At 46.9% G+C, this 20,068-nt stretch overlaps 1 protein-coding gene across 1 annotated transcript; it reads right to left on the bottom strand.

The window, feature by feature from the left end:
- Positions 1-11,576: 11,576 nt before the first annotated feature.
- LOC117844315 (uncharacterized) lies at positions 11,577-12,535 on the bottom strand. Its single transcript, XM_034725050.1, has 2 exons — positions 12,095-12,535; positions 11,577-12,017 (listed from the first exon to the last, which is right to left on the bottom strand). Exons 1-2 carry the CDS (start codon positions 12,533-12,535, stop codon positions 11,577-11,579), a joined length of 882 nt encoding a protein of 293 aa, XP_034580941.1.
- Positions 12,536-20,068: the final 7,533 nt, after the last annotated feature.

Below are 20,068 nucleotides of genomic sequence, written 5' to 3'. Positions count from 1 at the left end.
CTGTATATGAGCAAGATTTCCCAGCAGCGAGTGGAGTACATGACCTTCCCCAACATTGAATCGGCAGAGAATCCTACTGTACGGCGCCGGTGCACTTCCTTCGGCAAAGCAGCATCGGCCTTCCCTGGTTGCCCATATTCTACCTCCAAGGTGGCCGAGTACTTCAGATACTTCTACAATGGCTTCAGTGAAGATGCGACCAGCTGGTTTCCTTATCAAAGGGAGGAACCACTCTTTGAACTCCCCTCTTGCTTTGACTCGACGACCGGTACATTTGATGAGGAGCTCACGGATGAATTGATCAAGCCAGGGATCCTGCCGGCGAACTTCTTTTTGGGGAAGGATGCCCCCACCTATGAGTTCTACAACCCTTCTGTTGCAGCACGACAATTCGGCCTAGGTCAACTGCCGATTTATGCATATTTCGCCGGCTGAGTAAAATTCAGAAACGAGCTCACTAAAGGTCTCGATTACAGTCGGCTGTAGGATCGGATTCCAGACTCCAGTACTATAGACCTGACCGATTGGATAGTGGCTCCTTTTGCCGTCTAGCAATTCAAGCTATGTTGGGCAGAATGGAAACAACATCTATTCTGTGCTTCTGCGGCGATATATTGCAATATCCTGGACCCCGACTACATCGACCCGAACACAGAGGTATTGCTCCTTGTTTAGCCGATTTCCAACCCCCTCCTTTTATATGCTACTGACTCTTATTGTTTCTTTCAGTCTGAGAGCCGTACTCCTCCGAAACGTAGCCGGAGCGGTCGGCCAATAGAGGACCGTTACCCGTACATGGAGTTCCCCCTTATCGGCTATCATGCTCCCTTTGTTGACGACATTGCCAGCCGGTTGAAGCAAACACAGAAGAAAGTTGTCAAGAAAACAAGCCGCCGGGTGCGTGCTCGCACAGAATCGGCCGATCCACCCGCGGCTGTATCGGCGGAAACTTTGGCTGCACCGACCCTCCCGGTCGCTGAAGAAGTTGACCTCCAAGCTGCTACAGAAGCCGGAGCGGCTGCCGCATCATTATTGGTGGAAGCCATTCAGGTAAACTCATCATCTGATCTCTCCTGGTTGTTATTTCAATACTGACCCTTCCTATATTAGGCCGCACAGATTACCTCAGTAGATCCACAGTAATCGGAGATGCCCCAAGCAGAAGTTGAAATACCAGTCCCCCCTCCCGTTGAGGTACATGATCTCTCAACTCAATTCTTTAATATTTGAATGATGATCTTACCAACCTTGATGCAGGTCATCGGCACATTAACTATGCCATCCGACCAGCCACCTGTCAGAGAAGTCCCTCAAGAGGCCGGCCCGAGCAGAACGCCGATCATTGTCGAATCCTCTTCTTCCGATGAGCCAATTGCACCAGTCCCCGAGTTGAGAGTAGCAGTTCCGCAAACACAGATGGAAGAGATCCGCTTCAAAGAAGTAAGAAGTCATTTAAACCGCATTGGCCGATTTGCTACCACCATTGGCTGACTTATTTCCTTTTATTTATCATTTTGCAGGAACAGGATACTCCCAATAATAGCCTCTTCTCATTCGCGGTCGCGCTTTCTGATGATGAGGAAGTCGCTTCTCGACAAGTTACTTTGAGTTCCGTCCCCGATGATGTCCGCGCTAAGCTTGAAAGTATATGGTCCCTTCTTCAAGAAGACATCGGCTGATTGGTGGAGGACGCCTCGCCGATTCAGCAGCTCTTTGGTGACATCAGCGGCCGAGTCCCAGAGGAAGCAGAAGAAGCCTTGGCACCCGCTGCTTATATTGAATCGATGCGGATCCCGGTCTTCAGGGCTCTGCGTCACATGGCCGATCGCGCTAAGCTGGCCAAGACTCGCGAGGAAGAGGACTCGTACAAGCATCGGGCCCAGGAGGTACACCATCGGATTCACTTCCTCGAGAACTCCCGACCCGGACTCGTCAGTACGATAGATCGTCTCAAGCGCCGAAGGGCGGAACTTGCCAAGGAGATGGAGCAAGTAACCAAAGAGATAGCCATTGAAGAGAAGAAGCTTCAGGAACTCCCCTCCGTTATCGCCGATTTAAAGCAGGAGAGGCAGCATCTGGCCCATAAGGCCCTCAGACTTCATCGCCATATGTCAGAAGTTCCAAGGTCGGCAGAGGATGACCAGCGAGTCTTAGACTTGGCCGATCAGATCAGGCGTCGAGCGATCGCGGCCATTAACGCCCTTCTGGGATGATCTGTAAAAGTACTGGCTGTTTTGTAAGAACATTAATGTCTTTTAACCATCCGTCGTGGCGCCCTCTTATTTATTACTCCTTTTACTCTGACGGGATGCATCTTACCAAACCCCCACCCTTTCTCTTCTTATAAATACCGGCCCTGGTTTCGCTCTTGAGAATACCTGCTCCACTTGATTCCCTTCTTCCCGATTACGTTTTTATTGGAACATTCGCAGTCATGCCTTTGTCTTTCTCCTCCTCTTCTGTCAATCAGGTACGAGATCCGTCTCCGCCTCTTTCAGTTTGATTCCTTTAAACCGTCCTAACTTTTAGGGAGTTATATGTTAACCTTTTGAGACAAGGCGCCTTAGCCCCGAACTCGAACGGGCGATCGAACTCATGCACTCTAACGAGCCATTGTCGCAAGAGGACAGGGACTTGATCAAGGCACACCGTGAAGAACTCAGAGATCACGTCCCCGCCGATGTCCAACAGATTTGGGACTTCATTGACGGCAACGGTTACAGGCGACCGCAAGTTGACAGGAGCCACCCACTCCCTCATCCGGTTGTCCTTGAAAATGCCGCAGCGGGGACATCTCGCCCGCTGTTGGATCGGAGCCATCCCCTTCCTCGCCAGGTTGAGGCGGAGGCCGCGATGAGAGATGTGGAAGAACGAAGCACCCGCCTCTTAATAGAATTAGGTCGGATTGAGAGGGAACTCAAGAAGAAACGCAGTTGAGTATTTTTTGTTCTAAGGGCGACTTGTACCGCGTCGGCCATGTAAATCATCGTCCGTACCGAATGATAAATCGGCCAATTTGAACGATTATTTTTCTCCTTTAGGCGATTCCTTTTTCTGCATCGGCCACATGATTATTCAGGAAACAACCGTTCTGTCCTGCCATGCCTCATAATGATTTTTATGCATCGACCCATATACTAGGGTAGTATATTTTCAAGTACCTCCCGTTCAATGCCCTAGTAAATTCTTCCCCTTCGATTATCTCCAGAATGTACGCGTTTCCTGGAGCGCATCGGCCGATTCTATACGGCCCTTCCCAAGTGGGAGACCATTTACCGAATTTAGGATCTTTAGATCCAATCAGCAGCACTAACTTCCATACCAAATCCCCTTGGGAGAACTGCTTGACTTTGACCTTCTTGTCATACCATCTGGCCACTTTCTTTTTATTTTTCTCGATACTGATCAAGGCTCTCAAACGCTGACCCGCCAAATCATCGAGTTCCCTCTTCATGAGCGAGTAATCATCGGCCGTCAGCTGATCTTGAAGCGACGTACGTCTTGATCCTGTTCTCAACTCCCACGGCAATACCGCCTCATGACCGTACACCAGTTGATAAGGAGACACCTCGGTAGCCCCGTGGCAGGCCATCCTGTATGCCCATAGAGCTTTGGTTAGATATAAGTGCCATTTTTTGGGTTGTTCCTCAATCTTCCTTTTGATCAACTTAATTATCCCCTTATTGGAAGATTCGGCCTGGCCATTAGCCTGAGCATAATACGGGGAGGAATTTAGCAGCTTGATCCCCATATCGACCGTGAACTCCTCGAACTCTCCTGATGTGAACATCATCCCTTGATCGGTTGTGATAGTCTAAGGGATGCCGAAACGATAGACAATATGGTCCCTTACGAAATCGACCATAGCGGTCGATGTTACGGCCTTTAATGGAATCGCTTCCACCCATTTGGTGAAATAATCTGTGGCTACCAGAATGAATATATGTCCTTTACTTGACGGATGATAAATTTGTCCGATGAGGTCTATTCCCCAACCTCTGAACGGCCACAGCTTGATAATTGGATTCATAGCCGATGCGGGTGCGCATTGCACGTTCCCATATTTTTAACAATCTTGGCATCCTTTATAATATTTGAAATAGTCCTCAAGGATTGTCGGCTAGTAATATCCATTATTCCTAATCATCCACTTCATCTTATGCGCCGATTGGTGGGCTCCACACACCCCTTCGTGGATTTCTCCCATCAGGGTCTTTGCCTCCTCCGTTCCTAGGCATTTGAGTAGAACACCATCAATCGTCCGATAGAATAAGTCATTTTCCAGTAACACATATTTTGTGGCCTGAAATCGTATTCGCCGATCCACTTTCTTAGACAGGTCTTCTAAATAATCGGTGATCTCTTTTCGCCAGTCGTCAGCCGCGAGTTCCAGAACCATGGCGCCTTGAATCGGCCGATACCCGGACGCGTGCTGGGCAAGCCTGTTGGCCTCTTCATTATAATCCCTGGGGATATGCTCAATAACTGCACTCGGATCTTCCTGTCAACTGGTCCACGATGAGCATGAAATCTCCAAAAATCTCGATGGCGTCATCCTTAATCTCTCTTAGCAATTGTAACCCTTTTAGAACGGCCCGGTACTCCGCCTTGTTATTGGTGGCGGATGCTTCTATCGGCAGAGAGAAATCATAACTTGCCCCCCGAGGCGATATGAGAACGATGCCGATTCCCGATCCGGCCCCACATGACGAGCCATCAAAATATAAGGTCCACGGTACTGGTTCCACGACGGCAATTTCCGGTCCGCAGTGCTGGGCGACGAAATCGGCCATAACCTGACCTTTGATGGCTTTTGCCGATTCGTATCGTAGATCAAACTCTGATAAAGCTAAAATCCACTTTCCGATCCGCCCTTTCAAAATCGGCAATGACAGCATGTACTTCACTACGTCGTCCTTGCATACGACTACGCATTCTGCCGATAATAAGTAGTGCCTGAGCTTGGTGCATGAGAAGTAAAGACATAAGCATAGCCGCTCTACCGGGGGATATCTTGTTTCGGCGTCCAAAAGTCTTCTGCTAACATAATATATTACCCGTTCCTTTCCCTCAAACTCCTGGATTAACGCCGACCCGATAGCTCGCTCATCAGCCGATAAATACAACTTGAACGGCTTACCAGTTTGTGGTGGGACCAACACGGGAGGCGAGGCCAAGTACTGCTTGATGTCTTCTAGAGCTTTGCGTTGCTCTTCTCCCCACACAAATTCCTTGTCGGGTTTTAATTTTAATAACGGTGTGAAGGCCTCGATACGTCCGGACAGGTTGGATATGAATCTTCTGATAAAATTGACCTTGCTGATCAAGGATTGCAACTCGGTTTTGCTCTGCGGGGCCACGACTTTATTGATAGCCGCTATAGTCTTCCGGTTGATCTCTATTCCACGCTCATGAACCATGAAACCCAAGAATTGTCCGGCGGATACGCCGAAAGCACATTTGTTTGGATTCATTTTTAACCCATGCCTTCTCGTGCATTCCAACACTTGCCGCAAATCGGCCAGATGTTCCTGGTGTCCTTTTGATTTGACCACGATGTCGTCGATGTAAATTTCTACCAGTGTGCTGATAAGTTTGTGAAATACGTAATTCATGGCTCGTTGATACGTAGCGCCGGCGTTCTTCAAACCGAAAGTCATTACCACCCATTGGAACAATCCGAGGTGACCTGGGCACCTGAAAGCTGTTTTTGATATGTCCTCTTCGGCCATTAGTATTTGATTGTATCCGACGTTTCCATCCATGAAACTGATAACTTTGTGACCTGCGGCGGCGTCTATTAACACATCGGCCGACGGCATCGGGTATCCATCCATCGGCATAGCCTGATTAAGGTTCCTGAAGTCAATGCACACGCGTAGCTTTCCGTTCTTCTTGTATACGGGCACGATGTTGTACATCCATTCGGCATAACAGCACTGCCGAATAAATTTTGCTTCAATCAGCCTTGTGATTTCGGCCTTTATATCAGGTAAGATTTTAGGATTACATCGTCGCGCAGGTTGCTGATATGGTTGATATCTCGGCTTTATGGGCAACCGGTGTTCGACAATGGACCGGTCTAATCCCCGCATTTCATGATATTCCCAAGCAAAGCAATCCTTAAACTCTTTCAATAAATTTGTCAATTTACATTTGCATTCCGGATCCAAATTAGCACTAATGTACATCGGCCTTGGCTTGGTGCCATCGCCTAAATCTATCATCTCTAATGAATCGCCCGACGTGAACCTGTGCCCTAGCTTCCCGTCTTCCCGGACGAACTGATCCATTTAATCTGAATCTTCGGAGCCGACTGCTCGAATCGGCTGTAGACCAAAATCGGACACCTTCAGGAAATCAGTGTCCCAAATTCTCCTGGATATGCACTTGATGTTCTCGCAGCTCCATTGCTGTGCATCGGCCGCCGTGACGCTGTACGCGGAATCGGCGGTGACCACCTCGATGTTATCGCCGACCCCTTGCACGAGGCATTGGTGCATTGTAGATGGGATGCAACAATTTGCGTGTATCCAATCTCGGCCGAGTAGCGTGTTGTAAGACCCTTTGCCATTGATAATAAAGAAAGTGGTGGGAAGAGTCTTACTGCCGATGGTGAGGTCGACGCAGAGCGCGCCGCGGGCGAGAGACACGTTGCCTTCGAAGTCTTTGAGCATCATGTCCGTCTTGATCAGATCGTCGTCACTTTTTCCTAGCTTCCGGAACATGGCGTATGGCATGATGTTGACAGCAGCTCCTCCATCTACTAGTAATCTGGTGATGGGTCGGCCGTTGACATGTCCTTTGAGGAATAATGCCTTGAGGTGTTGCTATTTTTCATCCTCGGGTTTCTCGAATGTGGCTGTCATTGGCTCCAAAGCCAATTGCGCCATCTGTTCTTCTATCACCGACATGTTATGTCGGTCGGAAGGAGTCATGAATTCCATCGGCAGAATGGACACCATGCTGACATCGGCTGCCGATCCTTGGTTGTCATCGCCCTCCCTGTCGTTTCTTCTGGGGCGCCATACCCGAGGCCTGTCGTTTTTCTTGTTCATCACCTGTTGTTTCTCCTCTTCCTATTGTTCCCATTGGCGGAGGTGCTGGATTCTTCGTTTTTGTGATTTGGTCAATCCGTCAGGACACCACCTGGGGTTTACTGGTTTAGCCGACGGCCTGGCTCGTTCCCATTCTGGTTCCCGTCCCAAGGTATTTTCATCTGATACCTGAGCGTCGGCCATCTCTTCCAGCCGATCGTGTGCGCTGGCTCTGCCCTCTGGTTGGTCATGTCAATCAAATCTGCCCCCCGGCCTATCATTTCATTCACACCTGTCTTCCGACCGATCATATCGGTCACTTCTGTCCCCCAGCCGATCACGCACTGAAAGGCGCCGATCCTCTCGCTCGCGCCAGTTTCTGCTGATCGGTTCTGGCCTTCCATCTCTGGAGCAAGATCTTCTAAATGGCTGATTGTTACGATACGGGCCGTTGCACTCGGGGCAATTGTCGGCCGACGGCAATCTAAGGTTACTTTCCAAGCAGTGGATGAAGAACAGGCATCGCCAGTGATCTTCATGTCGTCGCATCATCTCTTCTCGGAATCTTGAACTTTCTTGTTGCCATTGATACTTGTTGAGCAGAAATTGGGAGGTGATGGGCCGGTGTGGTTCTCCCGATCCTTCGCCTTCATCTTCCATCCGTCGTTTCCCTCTGACGTCTTCGGGCGCCGCTTGATTCCTGGTGTCTACGGCGCCGCTCTTTTTAGCCGATTCCGACGTTAGCACCTTGGTCTGGAGTGAGTTCTTTCCTGTATCAACCATGTTGGTGGGGAAGGGATGCTGATCGATCTTCATCGGCTTTGCTGGCTTTGTCGGGACTTCGAACTTGAGCCTGCCTTGCTCAATGGCCGATTGTATTTGTTGTCAGAAGATTTTACATTCGTTCGTATCATGGGAGGTGGCATTATGCCACTTGCAATATTTCATCTTCTTTAGCTGTTCGACCGACGGGATGGTATGGTATGGTGAGAGCTTGATTTGTCCTTCCTGGAGGAGGAGATCGAAGATTTTATCGGCCTTTGACGTGTCGAAACCGAATGCCTCCGGCTCCTTTTTCCCGAATGGACATGATATCGGCTTCTTCCCTTTAACCCACTCCGCCAGGCCGACTTCTGTTTCTTCTTCGGACTCAGCCCCTTCTAAGTACGCCACCTTTTTCTGAAAATTTCTCTGCGGATCAAAGGGTCGTACTTCCTGACCAGATAATCGATGTACGATTTGGCTCAGGCTCTCGAACTCCTGTGAAGTATATTTCTCTTTGATATGAGGCAGGAGACCCTAGAAGGCTATATCGGCCAATTGTGCATCGGTTAGGACTAGGGTGTAGCATTTGTTCCTGATCTCCCTGAACCTCTACACGTATGTGGACACCGGCTCATCACTCCTCTGTCTGGGGCTGGTTAAGTCTGAAAGCTTCATCTCATGTACCCCCGCGTAGAAGTATTTATGAAACTGCTTCTCCAAGTCGGCCCATGTAATTATGGAGTTGAGTGGCAGTGTAGTAAACCATTGGAAGGCCGACCCGGACAGGGATGACGAGAAGAGGCGTACCCATAGAGCGTCTTGTGCAGCTGCCTCCCCACATTGGATGATGAATCTATTTACGTGTTCCACAACTGAGGTATCATCAAGCCCCGAAAACTTGGTGAAATCAGGAACTTTGTACCGATGGGGAAACGGCAGCAAGTCGTAGGTAGGCGGGTACGGCGTTCTGTATGTGTAGGTTTGCACCTTTGGCTTTAAACTGAATTGCTCTTGAATCACTTCTGGTATCCGTGCCGTCCAGTCTGCTTGTTGTTGATGAACTATCGGCTGGGGAATCGGCACGTGTTGGTAGATCGGCGGTGGGATGACAGGGTGGTGGATGAAGGCATGCGGCGCCTAGGGTGACGCGGTCGGCTGTGCAGTCAGCATCGGCTGTTTCAGTGAACCGGCTGTTTCATCATATAGTACAATCGGCGCAGCGCTCCGAAGTGCTTCCATTGTTTCTGCCCCCCTGCCCATCTCCGGCGCGGCTAGTTGATATTGTGGAATCATCGGCCGTACGGCCGATTGGAAAGGTGCCTGGATCGGAGAGCTTCCATAGCTAGCCGATTGATCTTGGACGGCCATCGCCGATGGTGCCCCCCAAGGCACTGAATTCAGAGAAGACAATTGCGCGGAGGACAACTGAATGGATTGGGGTGGCGCATGTGGCTGGAGATATGGTGCACCGTTATGCCCCAGATGCATTGACGACGAAGGGGCGCTGGTACCCCCAGTTTGAGCTTGGGTCGGCTGAGGAGCCGAGTAGTGTATACTTGGAGAACTCCTGACCGGGGCTGTGATAGGTGGGGCGTACGCCGACCCCTGGTATCCTTGGGACACGCCGTTGGCCAAGGAGCTGATGACGACATTGTATACCGTATTAGTTATCACCGGGGATTGATCGATGAAAGCTTGATAGATGGACTGTTGAACCATCTCGGACATCTTGCCCGAGTCCTCGACGATTGTGATTTGGCGGGGAGTTGGAAAAGGAGCTTTCCTGACAGTTTTCCCGCTCCTGGTACGACTGAAGGATTGTAAGCACGTCTTCCGGTAGTATGCTATCTGCTTCTCTAACTCTTCCTTCTGGTTGTCCTTGAGGTCTGCTTCTGTCACCTTGATGACGTTGTCTTCAGAGATTTCGGTAGCTTTCGACATGGTAGTGGTTGTATTGGTTCCACCGGGCGTGCCAAAAGTGTGTTGGCGCTAGAAACCAGCCGATTGAATCTCTAGCGTCGGACACACGACCCGGGAGAATCTGCTTAACTCCTGTTCAGGTGATCGCCCTGGTGCGGTTTGCGCGGCGTGCCAGCCAATCTGACCTGTTGATTGGCAAGGAAGAAACGTGTCAGATCCCAGAGGTTGCGATTGGCTAAGGTTCCGATCTCGAGGTAGCTTATCAGCGAATCGGCCGATTTGATGTAATAAAGAAATCGGCTATAATACAGCCGATTACCAGATAACGTTGGTGGAGAACACTGCTAGAGTAAACTAAACAACGCTACAGTAGCAACGCTAGGGACAGATCTTAATCGGCTATGCAAAAAGTAATAGATTAAGCAACAAGATATAAGTAAGCCGAAAGTCCTAATTCCAAGCTGGATAACTGGTGATAAAACTAGAACAACAGGTAAAACCTAGAATTCTAGTGAATATCGATAACTGGTGAATAAATCTAAACGAAACGACAGCGATGCGTCCGAAGTTAAAGCTTAGATATTACTCGATAAACAGAACTTACAGAATCGGCCAGAGATCAAGCTGATGCAGCCCCGTCAACCCGCACGAACTCGTGAAAGAAAAGTACTGGCGAAGTCGCCTGAAAGTAAAGTGCGAGTAAATAGTAGGTTGTTGTATTGATTTGATTGATGATTACAGATCTCTGAAGATGGCTATTTATAGCCTGTTACAACCAATCCCTTAACCGATTAGGACTCTATCTCTAAACTTAAACGAAAACAAATATTTACAAGCATAACTCGTATCGGAGTTGGTCATTGCGCTCCCATGGGCCAATCTCCTTTTTATCTTCATAGTCCACTTCAGGCCCATATTGGCCCAACTGCTCCAGCCTCCCAATCGGCTGATCTCCACCAACTCCATCCGCCAAAATACTGCAGCACCAATCGACCGATCTCCAACTGTAGAACCAATCGGCCAATTCCCAATCGTGACCTCCGTGCCTCGCCGCATCAGCTGATTCTTTCCCTTCTTGACGCCGATTCCATATGTGTCAAAATCTAGCGTCAACACATGCGTATGATATCAATGTTAAAAAGTATATCAGGAACATGTGCTCAGACAGACAGAAAGGATCAGGAACAGACCAGAATCAGAGAGCAGGAACCATGAATAGATAGTATCAGGAACAGGCAACATATGAATCAGACAGGAAGCATATTATGAGCAAGGAATCAGGAACTAAAAGCATATCATGAGCAAGGAATCAGGAACTAAAAGCATATCATGAGCAAGGAATCAGGAACTAAAAGCATATCATGAGCAAGGAATCAAGAAGAAGAAGCATATCAATAGCAAGGAATCAAGAAGAAGAAGCATATTAATAGCAAGGAATCAAGAAGAAGAAGCATATCATCATTGGCATGTACATGTGCTTAGACAGACACAATAGGCACAATAGACACATGCTCAGTTTAATATCTCACTCAGACATAATAACATGACTTCATAGTAGGCCAATCTAAGTCAGGCAACTATATGCTACAGTTAGCCATATAGTTAGGAGACAGGATCAAGTCAACTGTCCAAAAGAATGCAGGGTCATGTCAGCTGCACAAAAGACCACCAGATCAGCCAACAGGTATGCACAAAAGAAGCCACAACTGCACCAGATCATCCAAAAGAGTATCACTACACAACTAGACTAGCTCAACCGCCATGCCTAGGCCCTCACATGTAGTAGTTTTTGGCCAAGTAGGTACTCAGCCAAAGAACACGGTGTGAGTCAGACATCTTCACAAAAGCAGATCCCTAGGCCTTATTGTCAAGCAGGTGACCATATGCAATTATTAGAGCTTCCTCACTGAACCCTGGCATGTACATCAGTGCACCATACAAGTCAGGGTGGGAATCCTCAACCTTGGTAGAACGTATAGCATCTGCAACATTGTTCACTGCATCAGTCATGCAAGTGAACACAAGGACATCCTCATCTGACAGCATGGACCTCTTTCTCTTTCTTCCAAAAGGTGGTTCTGACTTGGAAACATAAGCTGCCTCAGTCTTGCCACTCTTAAGCTCCTCAAGCAGTTCATGCTTCATTGGGCTCTCAGCAAAGTCAGAAGGACTACTAAGAGCCTCATTTGACCCCATAGCATACTTGCCTGTTGCCTGACCATTACCAAAGATGACCATCATCTCCTGGTAGTGATGAATTGGCTTGTTCAGGTACTCAGCATCTTTGGGGTGTGCCTGCCATTACAACAACTTAAGTTAGATACTTTAACTGCTGAACATTGAAGAAAGAAAATAGCAACATTAGTACATACCTTGATGTGGCCATTGTAGTGCTCCTCCTCAAGTACAATCATGGAATTGTCCCCATCCCACAAAGCTCCACTCAGCTCTCTCAGCTTTGAGATTTTAACCCACCTCTGCCTCCACTTCCTCAAGTGGTTATACACCTGTGTGCCAGTGACTTCATTGCCACTAAACTCATGCAGAGCCTTGGCAACCTGGTTGAGATGGACTTCTTTGAAACCTTTATCAGTCCTGACACCGGTTGAAATCAGCTGGCACATGCGGCGAAGAATAAATCCAGACATCACATCTGTCCACCTCATAGCAGGTCTCTGCTGAGCACCACCAGGAACAACCCCAACAGCCCCATCAGCCTCAACAGGCCCATCATCCCCATCAGCCCCAACAGCCCCACCAGGGAACACAAGTTCATCAGCAGCAAGGATGTCAGCATTCATCTCCTCAGCCATTCCTATTTCCAGTTGCCACACCCCCACTCAGAAATAGGAACAACATAGTTGGTGAAACATCATTGCATGTGTCATCTGGCCTATGTCATCAATATGCATTGCACTCAAGAGGAAAATAGGAATAAAAATGCATCACTACACATGTGTCATGCCTCAGTTCTAAAGAAGTATCAGGGAAAATAAAATCATCACTGCAAATGTCTCAAGCCTCAGGTCTAGTGTAGTATCAAAATTGGTGTAACATCATTGCACATGTCCAATGCCTTTGCTATATTGTGTAATGAAATAAGTAAAATCATCATTGCAATTGTTCAATGCCTCAGAACACAAATAAACAATAGTGTTCAACATAGATAGAATACAAAACAGATACATCTTAGATGTGAGAGTTGCCCCTATTGGACCACATGTGATTAGCCCATTCATCCCTACTTTGATCCCAAACAGCATTGTCATCCATCTGGACCCCATGTCTAGGACTTGCATTATTGTTGGGCACCCATGAGAACTCAGCAGGAACTACCTCATCAACCCCATGCCCAAGTATCCAATTGTGCAATATGCAACAAGCAAGTACTAACTTCACTTGTGTCTTGTAGGGATGAAATGGTTTATTATCAATGATGCGAAAACGGTTCTTCAACACACCAAAATCCCTTTCAACAGAAACTCTTAGACTTGAATGCCTCAAATTAAACAACTCCCTTGGGTTGGTTGGGTAGTTCCTACCACCATACTGTTTCAGATGGTACCTAGTGCCACGGTAAGGAGGAAGGAATCCAGGACGACAAGCATATCCAGCATCTACTAAGTAGAATTTTCCTATAACAAGTACAGAAATGCATTAAGTCCATTGTTATGAAGTTACAATTTTTATTTAGGTACCCAATTCAGCTAATTACCTGGTGGAACCCTTAACCCATCCTCCCTCTCTAGTGCATCAGGAAGAACAGTAGCATCATGAGCAGACCCTTCCCAACCAGCTAAGACATAAGTAAATTTCAGATCAAAGTCAACAACAGCAAGAACATTTTGGGGTAGTGCTTCCTTCCCCTAAATGCTGCTTGCATCTTGGCTGGCACTCTAGCATATACATGAGTCCCATCTATTGCCCCAACACAGTCCTACATGAAAACCCAATACATGCTTGTTACATGATATGCACCCAAGTATGCAGCAATAACCTACAAACTACATGACAAATTTATTACCTTGAAATATGGGTACCATCTTGGGCTATTGCTTATCTTAACTGGTGTCTCATTAGATGGAGCTCTAATCATTTCTTGCCTAAGTTCCCCAATAGCATACAAGACCTCCTTGAAATATCTATGCACTGTTTCTATTGACCTTCTCCAATGTTGGTGAATAACTCTAAAGCGTTGGTTGTGGCTGACAATATGTAGAAACATTGCTAGTTGCTCTTCAACACAACTATGAAGGCTATCTGTCAGCAAATTCCTTTCCCTAAGCAAGTTGCATAGTGCAAAAAAGGTGCTTTTCTCATGCGAAGCATAGCAACACACTCTATATCATTACAATTGTAAATTTTGTCCAGGTTCTTTTGGTGTTCCTCATCCATGGTGCTCAAAGGGCCATAACTGATCTGTGGCCTTGAACTATGTTGCATTCTTATCCTGCTAAACAAGAATGCATACATAGCCGTGATAAGAGCAGCAGCTCGGGCAATCAGCAAGCGTTGCTGGTCCTCCAAAGCCATCTAAGCAAGCAAGACAATTACCATGACTAACAAAGCAGCAAAATGGTAACAAACATCATTGCCATTTAACACATGCTTAGATTTAAAGGTATAATGAGACAACATCATTGGCATTGAACAAGTGCTCAGATTAAAACAAGCATCAGCATTGGCATGGACATATGCTCAGATTAAAAGAGAGAACATCATTGACTTGGACATAAGCTCAGAAAAAATAGCATTATCAGATCTATAGCGCACGCAATCAGCATCGATAGCACCCGCATTCATCAAAAATGGTGGAGAGGGAGGGGAGGATTGCTTATACCGAACGAGGATGGCAAGCACCCAAACAATGATGCAAAGGAACAAGCAACCGACAACAGATCTACAACCTGGCACCAACAACATGGATTCATACCTTAGAACCCTAAGCAACATGGATTAATACCTTAGGAAAATGATAGAAATAAACAGGAAAATATAACCCTAACCAAGAACATGGATTCTGTAGGGATACGAGGTAGGCTACGCTAGCGCAAATCAAAATTTTCTACCGCGTATAACCAGGAAGAACTGCCGTATAAGGATCACGGGATTACCACTCGACGCACTACTGGTGCGGAAGATGTAGATATGCGTCGGTGCAGAGAAGACGATCACGTAGTCGTACGTAGTCGATCAACGTAGTCGTACGTAATCGATCATGTCCAGCAGCTCCTCAGCAGCTCGTCCACGTGCAGCAAGATCGCCTCCGGTGCCGCGGCTCGTCGTCGGCTCGTCGTGGCTCGTCGGCGGCTCGTCGATGGCTCGTCCAAGTGCTGCAGGCGCAACACCTCCAAGGTATCCACACGTGCAGGGAGGAAGCGTCGCAAGCCGGACTGCTAGATCCGCGAGTTGCAACAGGCGAGGGCGTGGGAGGCGCGGCAAGTGTGTTCAGCCAAAAGGTGTAAACCCTAGGGCGCCCCCACCCCTCTATTTATAGAGGTTCCTGATGGGCCTCTGGATCCGAGGCCCATTAGTACTCCTAAACCTAATCCAACTCGGATCAGATCCGAATTGGGCTTCCAGCCCCTTAAGTGTGTGACCCTATGGGTTCGGATACGTATAGACATGGCCCGAGTACTCCTACTCGGCCCAATAGTCGGTAGCGGCCTCTAGCAAGACGTGCCAACTCCTATATGCATACGAAGATCATATCAGACGAACCATCACAACATAATATACATGCTATTCCCTTTGCCTCACGATATTTGGTCTAGCTTCAAGCCGACCGCTCTTTCTCGATCCTGTGATTCGGAATCCCTTTGTAGGTTAACTCTTAACCGTACGTAGCATGGCCATGCATTTTTGGATCCGATCACTCGAGGGGCCCAGAGATATCACTCTCAATCAGAGAGGGGCAAATCCCATCTTGATTGACCATGTCTCATAGCATGCTTCTTGACAAACCCGAAAGCTACCTTTATAACTACCCTGTTACGGCGTAGCGTTTGATAGCCCCTAAGTAGGTCGATCCACATCTAGAAAACATGCGACAATCTCAGGTCTAAGGACAAAGCGTATATGTTGTTTAAAGAGAGAACTACTTCTCGTGTTGGGTCAGTCCTAACACATGTCTCCACATGTGTCCACATTATTAGTTCAACATCTCCATGTCCATGACTTGTGAAACATAGTCATCAACTAATACATGTGCTAGTCTAATATTCATGTGTGTCCTCACATGAACTCCGACTAGGGACAACTTTAGAATAACCATACAAGTAAAGAGTTTCACATACAATTCACATAATTGCAAATCAATTCAAGTAGCCTTTAATGGATATTCAATGAACACAATATACAAATCATGGATACAAATGGAATATCATCATCTCTATGATTGCCTCTAGGGCATACCTCCAACAGTCTCCCACTTGCACTAGAGTCAATCTAGAAGGTACCTAATACCCATAGCTCTTACATGCGCATCATGCTTAGCCTGCGGGAGTGGTTTTGTCAACGGATCAGAAATGTTCAGATCCGTGTGTATTTTGCATATCTTGATCTCACCCCGGTTAACGAAGTCTCGAATGAGATGAAATCACCGCATTACGTGTTTGTTCTTCTGATGGTTCCTTGGCTCCTTTGCTTGCGCAATTGCCCCATTGTTATCACAGTAGAGATTCAATGGGCTGGACGCATTCGGGAACACACCAAGCTCAATGAGGAAATTCCTTATCCAAACACCTTCCTTCGCGGCTTCCGAAGCCGCGATGTACTCGGCTTCTGTCGTAGAATCGGCCACCGTCTCCTGCTTGGAACTCTTCCAACTAACAGCACCACCATTTAGTGTGAACACAAATCCTGATTGTGACTTTGAGTCATCTCTGTCGGTTTGGAAACTAGCATCGGTGTAACCTGTTACAACGAGCTCCTCCTGACCTCCATAGACGAGGAACATATCTTTAGTCCTTCTCAAGTACTTAAGAATGTTTTTCACCGCTGTCCAGTGACTCTCACCTGGATCAGATTGGTGTCTGCTTGTCATACTTAGTGCATATGAAACATCTGGGCGAGTACTTATCATTGCATACATGATAGATCCAATAGCCGAGGCATATGGCACTCTACTCATGCGATCCCGCTCATCAGCAGTCGAAGGACACTGAGTCTTGCTGAGATGTATGCCATGTGACATAGGCAAGAACCCTTTCTTTGCCTCTTCCATGCTGAACCGCTTCAACACTTTGTCAATATAAGTATCTTGGCTCAAACCTATAAGCCTTCTCGATCTATCTCTATAGATCTTAATGCCCAGAATATATGCCGCTTCTCCCAAGTCCTTCATTGAAAAACTATTTTTCAGTGAAGTCTTTACGGACTCAAGCATAGGAATGTTATTTCCAATCAGTAATATGTCATCCACATATAAGATTAGAAATACTACAGAGCTCCCACTAACCTTCTTGTAAACACAAGACTCTTCTTCGTTCTTGGTGAAGTCAAACCCTTTGACCACTTCATCAAAACGAATGTTCCAACTCCTAGATGCTTGCTTCAATCCATAAATGGATCTCTGAAGCTTGCATACCTTTCCAGCATTTTTCGGATCGACAAAACCCTCGGGCTGTATCATATACACGTCCTCAGCTAGGTTTCCATTCAGGAAAGCTGTCTTGACATCCATCTGCCATATCTCATAATCGAAATATGCAGCTATAGCTAGAATAATCCGAATGGACTTAAGCATCACTACGGGCGAGAAGGTCTCGTCGTAGTCAACTCCTTGAACTTGTCGAAAACCTTTTGCGACAAGTCGTGCTTTATAGATGTGAACATTTCCATCCATGTCCTTTTTCTTCTTATAGATCCACTTGCACTCTATGGCTTTAACACCATCAGGCGGGTCAACCAAGTTCCAAACTTGATTGTCTCCCATGGACTCTATTTCGGATTGCATGGCACTCTGCCATTTTTCGGAGTCTGGGTCCATCATTGCTTCTGCATATGTCGCAGGCTCATCATTGTCCAACAATAATATTTCTCGCATTTCGCGGAGCCTTGCTGACCTTCGTGGTTGTGGCGGTGCTTCTCTTGCCATGGGTATCTCAACTTGTTCTGCTACGTTAGCATCACTCATTGATTCTTGCCCGATTGGCTCATCTTGAACTTCTTCAAGATGCACTGTCTTTCCACTCTTTTCTCCTTTGAGAAAATCTTTCTCTAGGAAAACCCCGTTCCGAGCGACAAACACTTTGCCTTCTGATCAGTTGTAGAAATAATATCCCAAAGTTTCCTTTGGATATCCCACGAAAATGCACTTATCCGACTTGGGTGTGATCTTGTCCGACTGAAGTCGCTTGACAAACACTTCACATCCCCAAATCTTTAGAAAAGACAAACTAGGAACCTTTCCAGTCCACATCTCATATGGTGTCTTAACTACGGATTTAGATGGTACCCTATTAAGTGTGAAAGCTGCTGTTTCTAGAGCGTATCCCCAAAATGACAACGGTAGGTCCGACTGGCTCATCATTGATCGAACCATGTCTAACAAAGTTCGATTACGTCGCTCGGACACACCGTTTCTCTGAGGTGTTCCAGGCGGCGTAAGTTGTGGAACAATTCCGCAACTCTTTAGATGATTGCTAAACTCGTGGCTCAAATACTCGCCTCCATGATCAGATCGTAAGGCCTTAATTTTCTTGCCACGCTGATTTTCAACTTCATTCTGAAATTCCTTGAACTTTTCAAAGGTCTCAGACTTGTGCCTCATCAAGTAGACATAGCCATATCTACTAAAATCATGAGTGAAAGTTATGAAGTATTGGAATCCTCCTCTAGCCGTCGTGCTCATTGGTCCACATACATCACTATGTACGAGTTCCAACAAGTCTACTGCTCTCTCAGGAAATCCTATGAAAGGCGTCTTGGTCATCTTGCCTAGCAAGCAAGCCTCACATGTCTCGTATGATTCAAAATCAAACGAAGTTAGAAGTCCATCAGAATGGAGCTTCTTCATGCGCTTATCACTTATATGACCCAAACGACAATGCCACAAGTAGGTAGGACTCAAATCATTAGGCCGAGGCCTTTTAGCACTTACATTACAGACAGGTGAACCATCAAGATTTAAAACAAACAATCCATTCACAATGGGTGCAAAAGCCATAAACATATTATTCTTAGAGATCACACAACCATTGTTTTCACTCGCAAATGAATAACCATCCTTCATCAAACATGAAGGAGATAAAATGTTTCGACTTAAACTAGGAACAAAATAACAATTATTCAACTCCATAATAAATCCTGACGGGAGGTGGAGTTGCATCGTCCCGACGATCAAAGCAGCAACTCTTGCATTATTGCCCACGCGGAAATCAACTTCTCCTCTTTCCACGCTTCTACTTCTTATCATTCCCTGCATCGAATTGCAAATATGAGCAACCGATCCGGTATCAAATACCTAAGAATTAATAACTGTATCAGCGAGAAATATGTTGTCTATAACATAAACAACAAGCGTACCTGAGGTAGAAGTACTCTTACTTCCGCCGTTCTTCAACGAAGCTAGGTACTGCTTGCAGTTTCTCTTCCAATGACCAAGTTCATGACAGTAAAAGCACTCTTTGTCTGGAGCAGGTCCAGGTCCAGCTTTAACCTTGGGCGGTGGGTTTGGCTTGGACGTTCCAGCCTTGCCCTTCTTCTTCCAAGAATTGCCCTTCTTCTTAAAGCTGGGCTTGTTCTGTATCACCATCACATGGCTGGTACTAGCGCTTTTCTTTATGTCAGCCTCTGCTGTCTTGAGCATACCACACAGCTCATTCAGACCCTTCTCCGTCCCATGCATATGGTAGTTCGAGATGAAGTTCCCATAGCTAGGCGGAAGAGACGAAAGAATGAAATCAGTGGCCAACTCTTGGCCCAGTGGGAAGCCTAGCTTCTCCAACCGTTGAGTGTAACCAACCATCTTGATTACGTGTGGTCCTACTGCTGCGCCTTCTGCTAGCTTGCTCTCAACAAAGGCCTTAGACACATTGAACCTTTCAGTCCTGGCCTGTGTTTGGAACATGTCTCTAAGCGCCACGATCATATCGTGCGCCTCATGGTTTGTTTCAAACTGCATCTGCAGCTCGGGTTCCATGCAAGCAAGCATAAGGCAGCTTACTTCGAGGTTAGCATCACATGCTTTCTTGTAAGCATTCTTAGCAGCAGCGGGTGCATCCTCAGCAGGTTCTTCTGGTAGTGGGTTGTCTAGAACATCTTCCTTTTTCTCAGCCCTGAGAACAATTCTCAGGTTGCGGATCCAATCCGAGTAGTTTGTTCCATTCAACTTGTCCTTCTCA

This window comes from Setaria viridis, chromosome 2 (genome assembly GCF_005286985.2).
Source record: "Setaria viridis chromosome 2, Setaria_viridis_v4.0, whole genome shotgun sequence".
In the NCBI taxonomy this organism is placed as follows: domain Eukaryota; kingdom Viridiplantae; phylum Streptophyta; class Magnoliopsida; order Poales; family Poaceae; genus Setaria; species Setaria viridis.
Note: the sequence above shows the minus strand (reverse complement) of the source record. Positions and strands in the feature narration are given on the sequence as shown.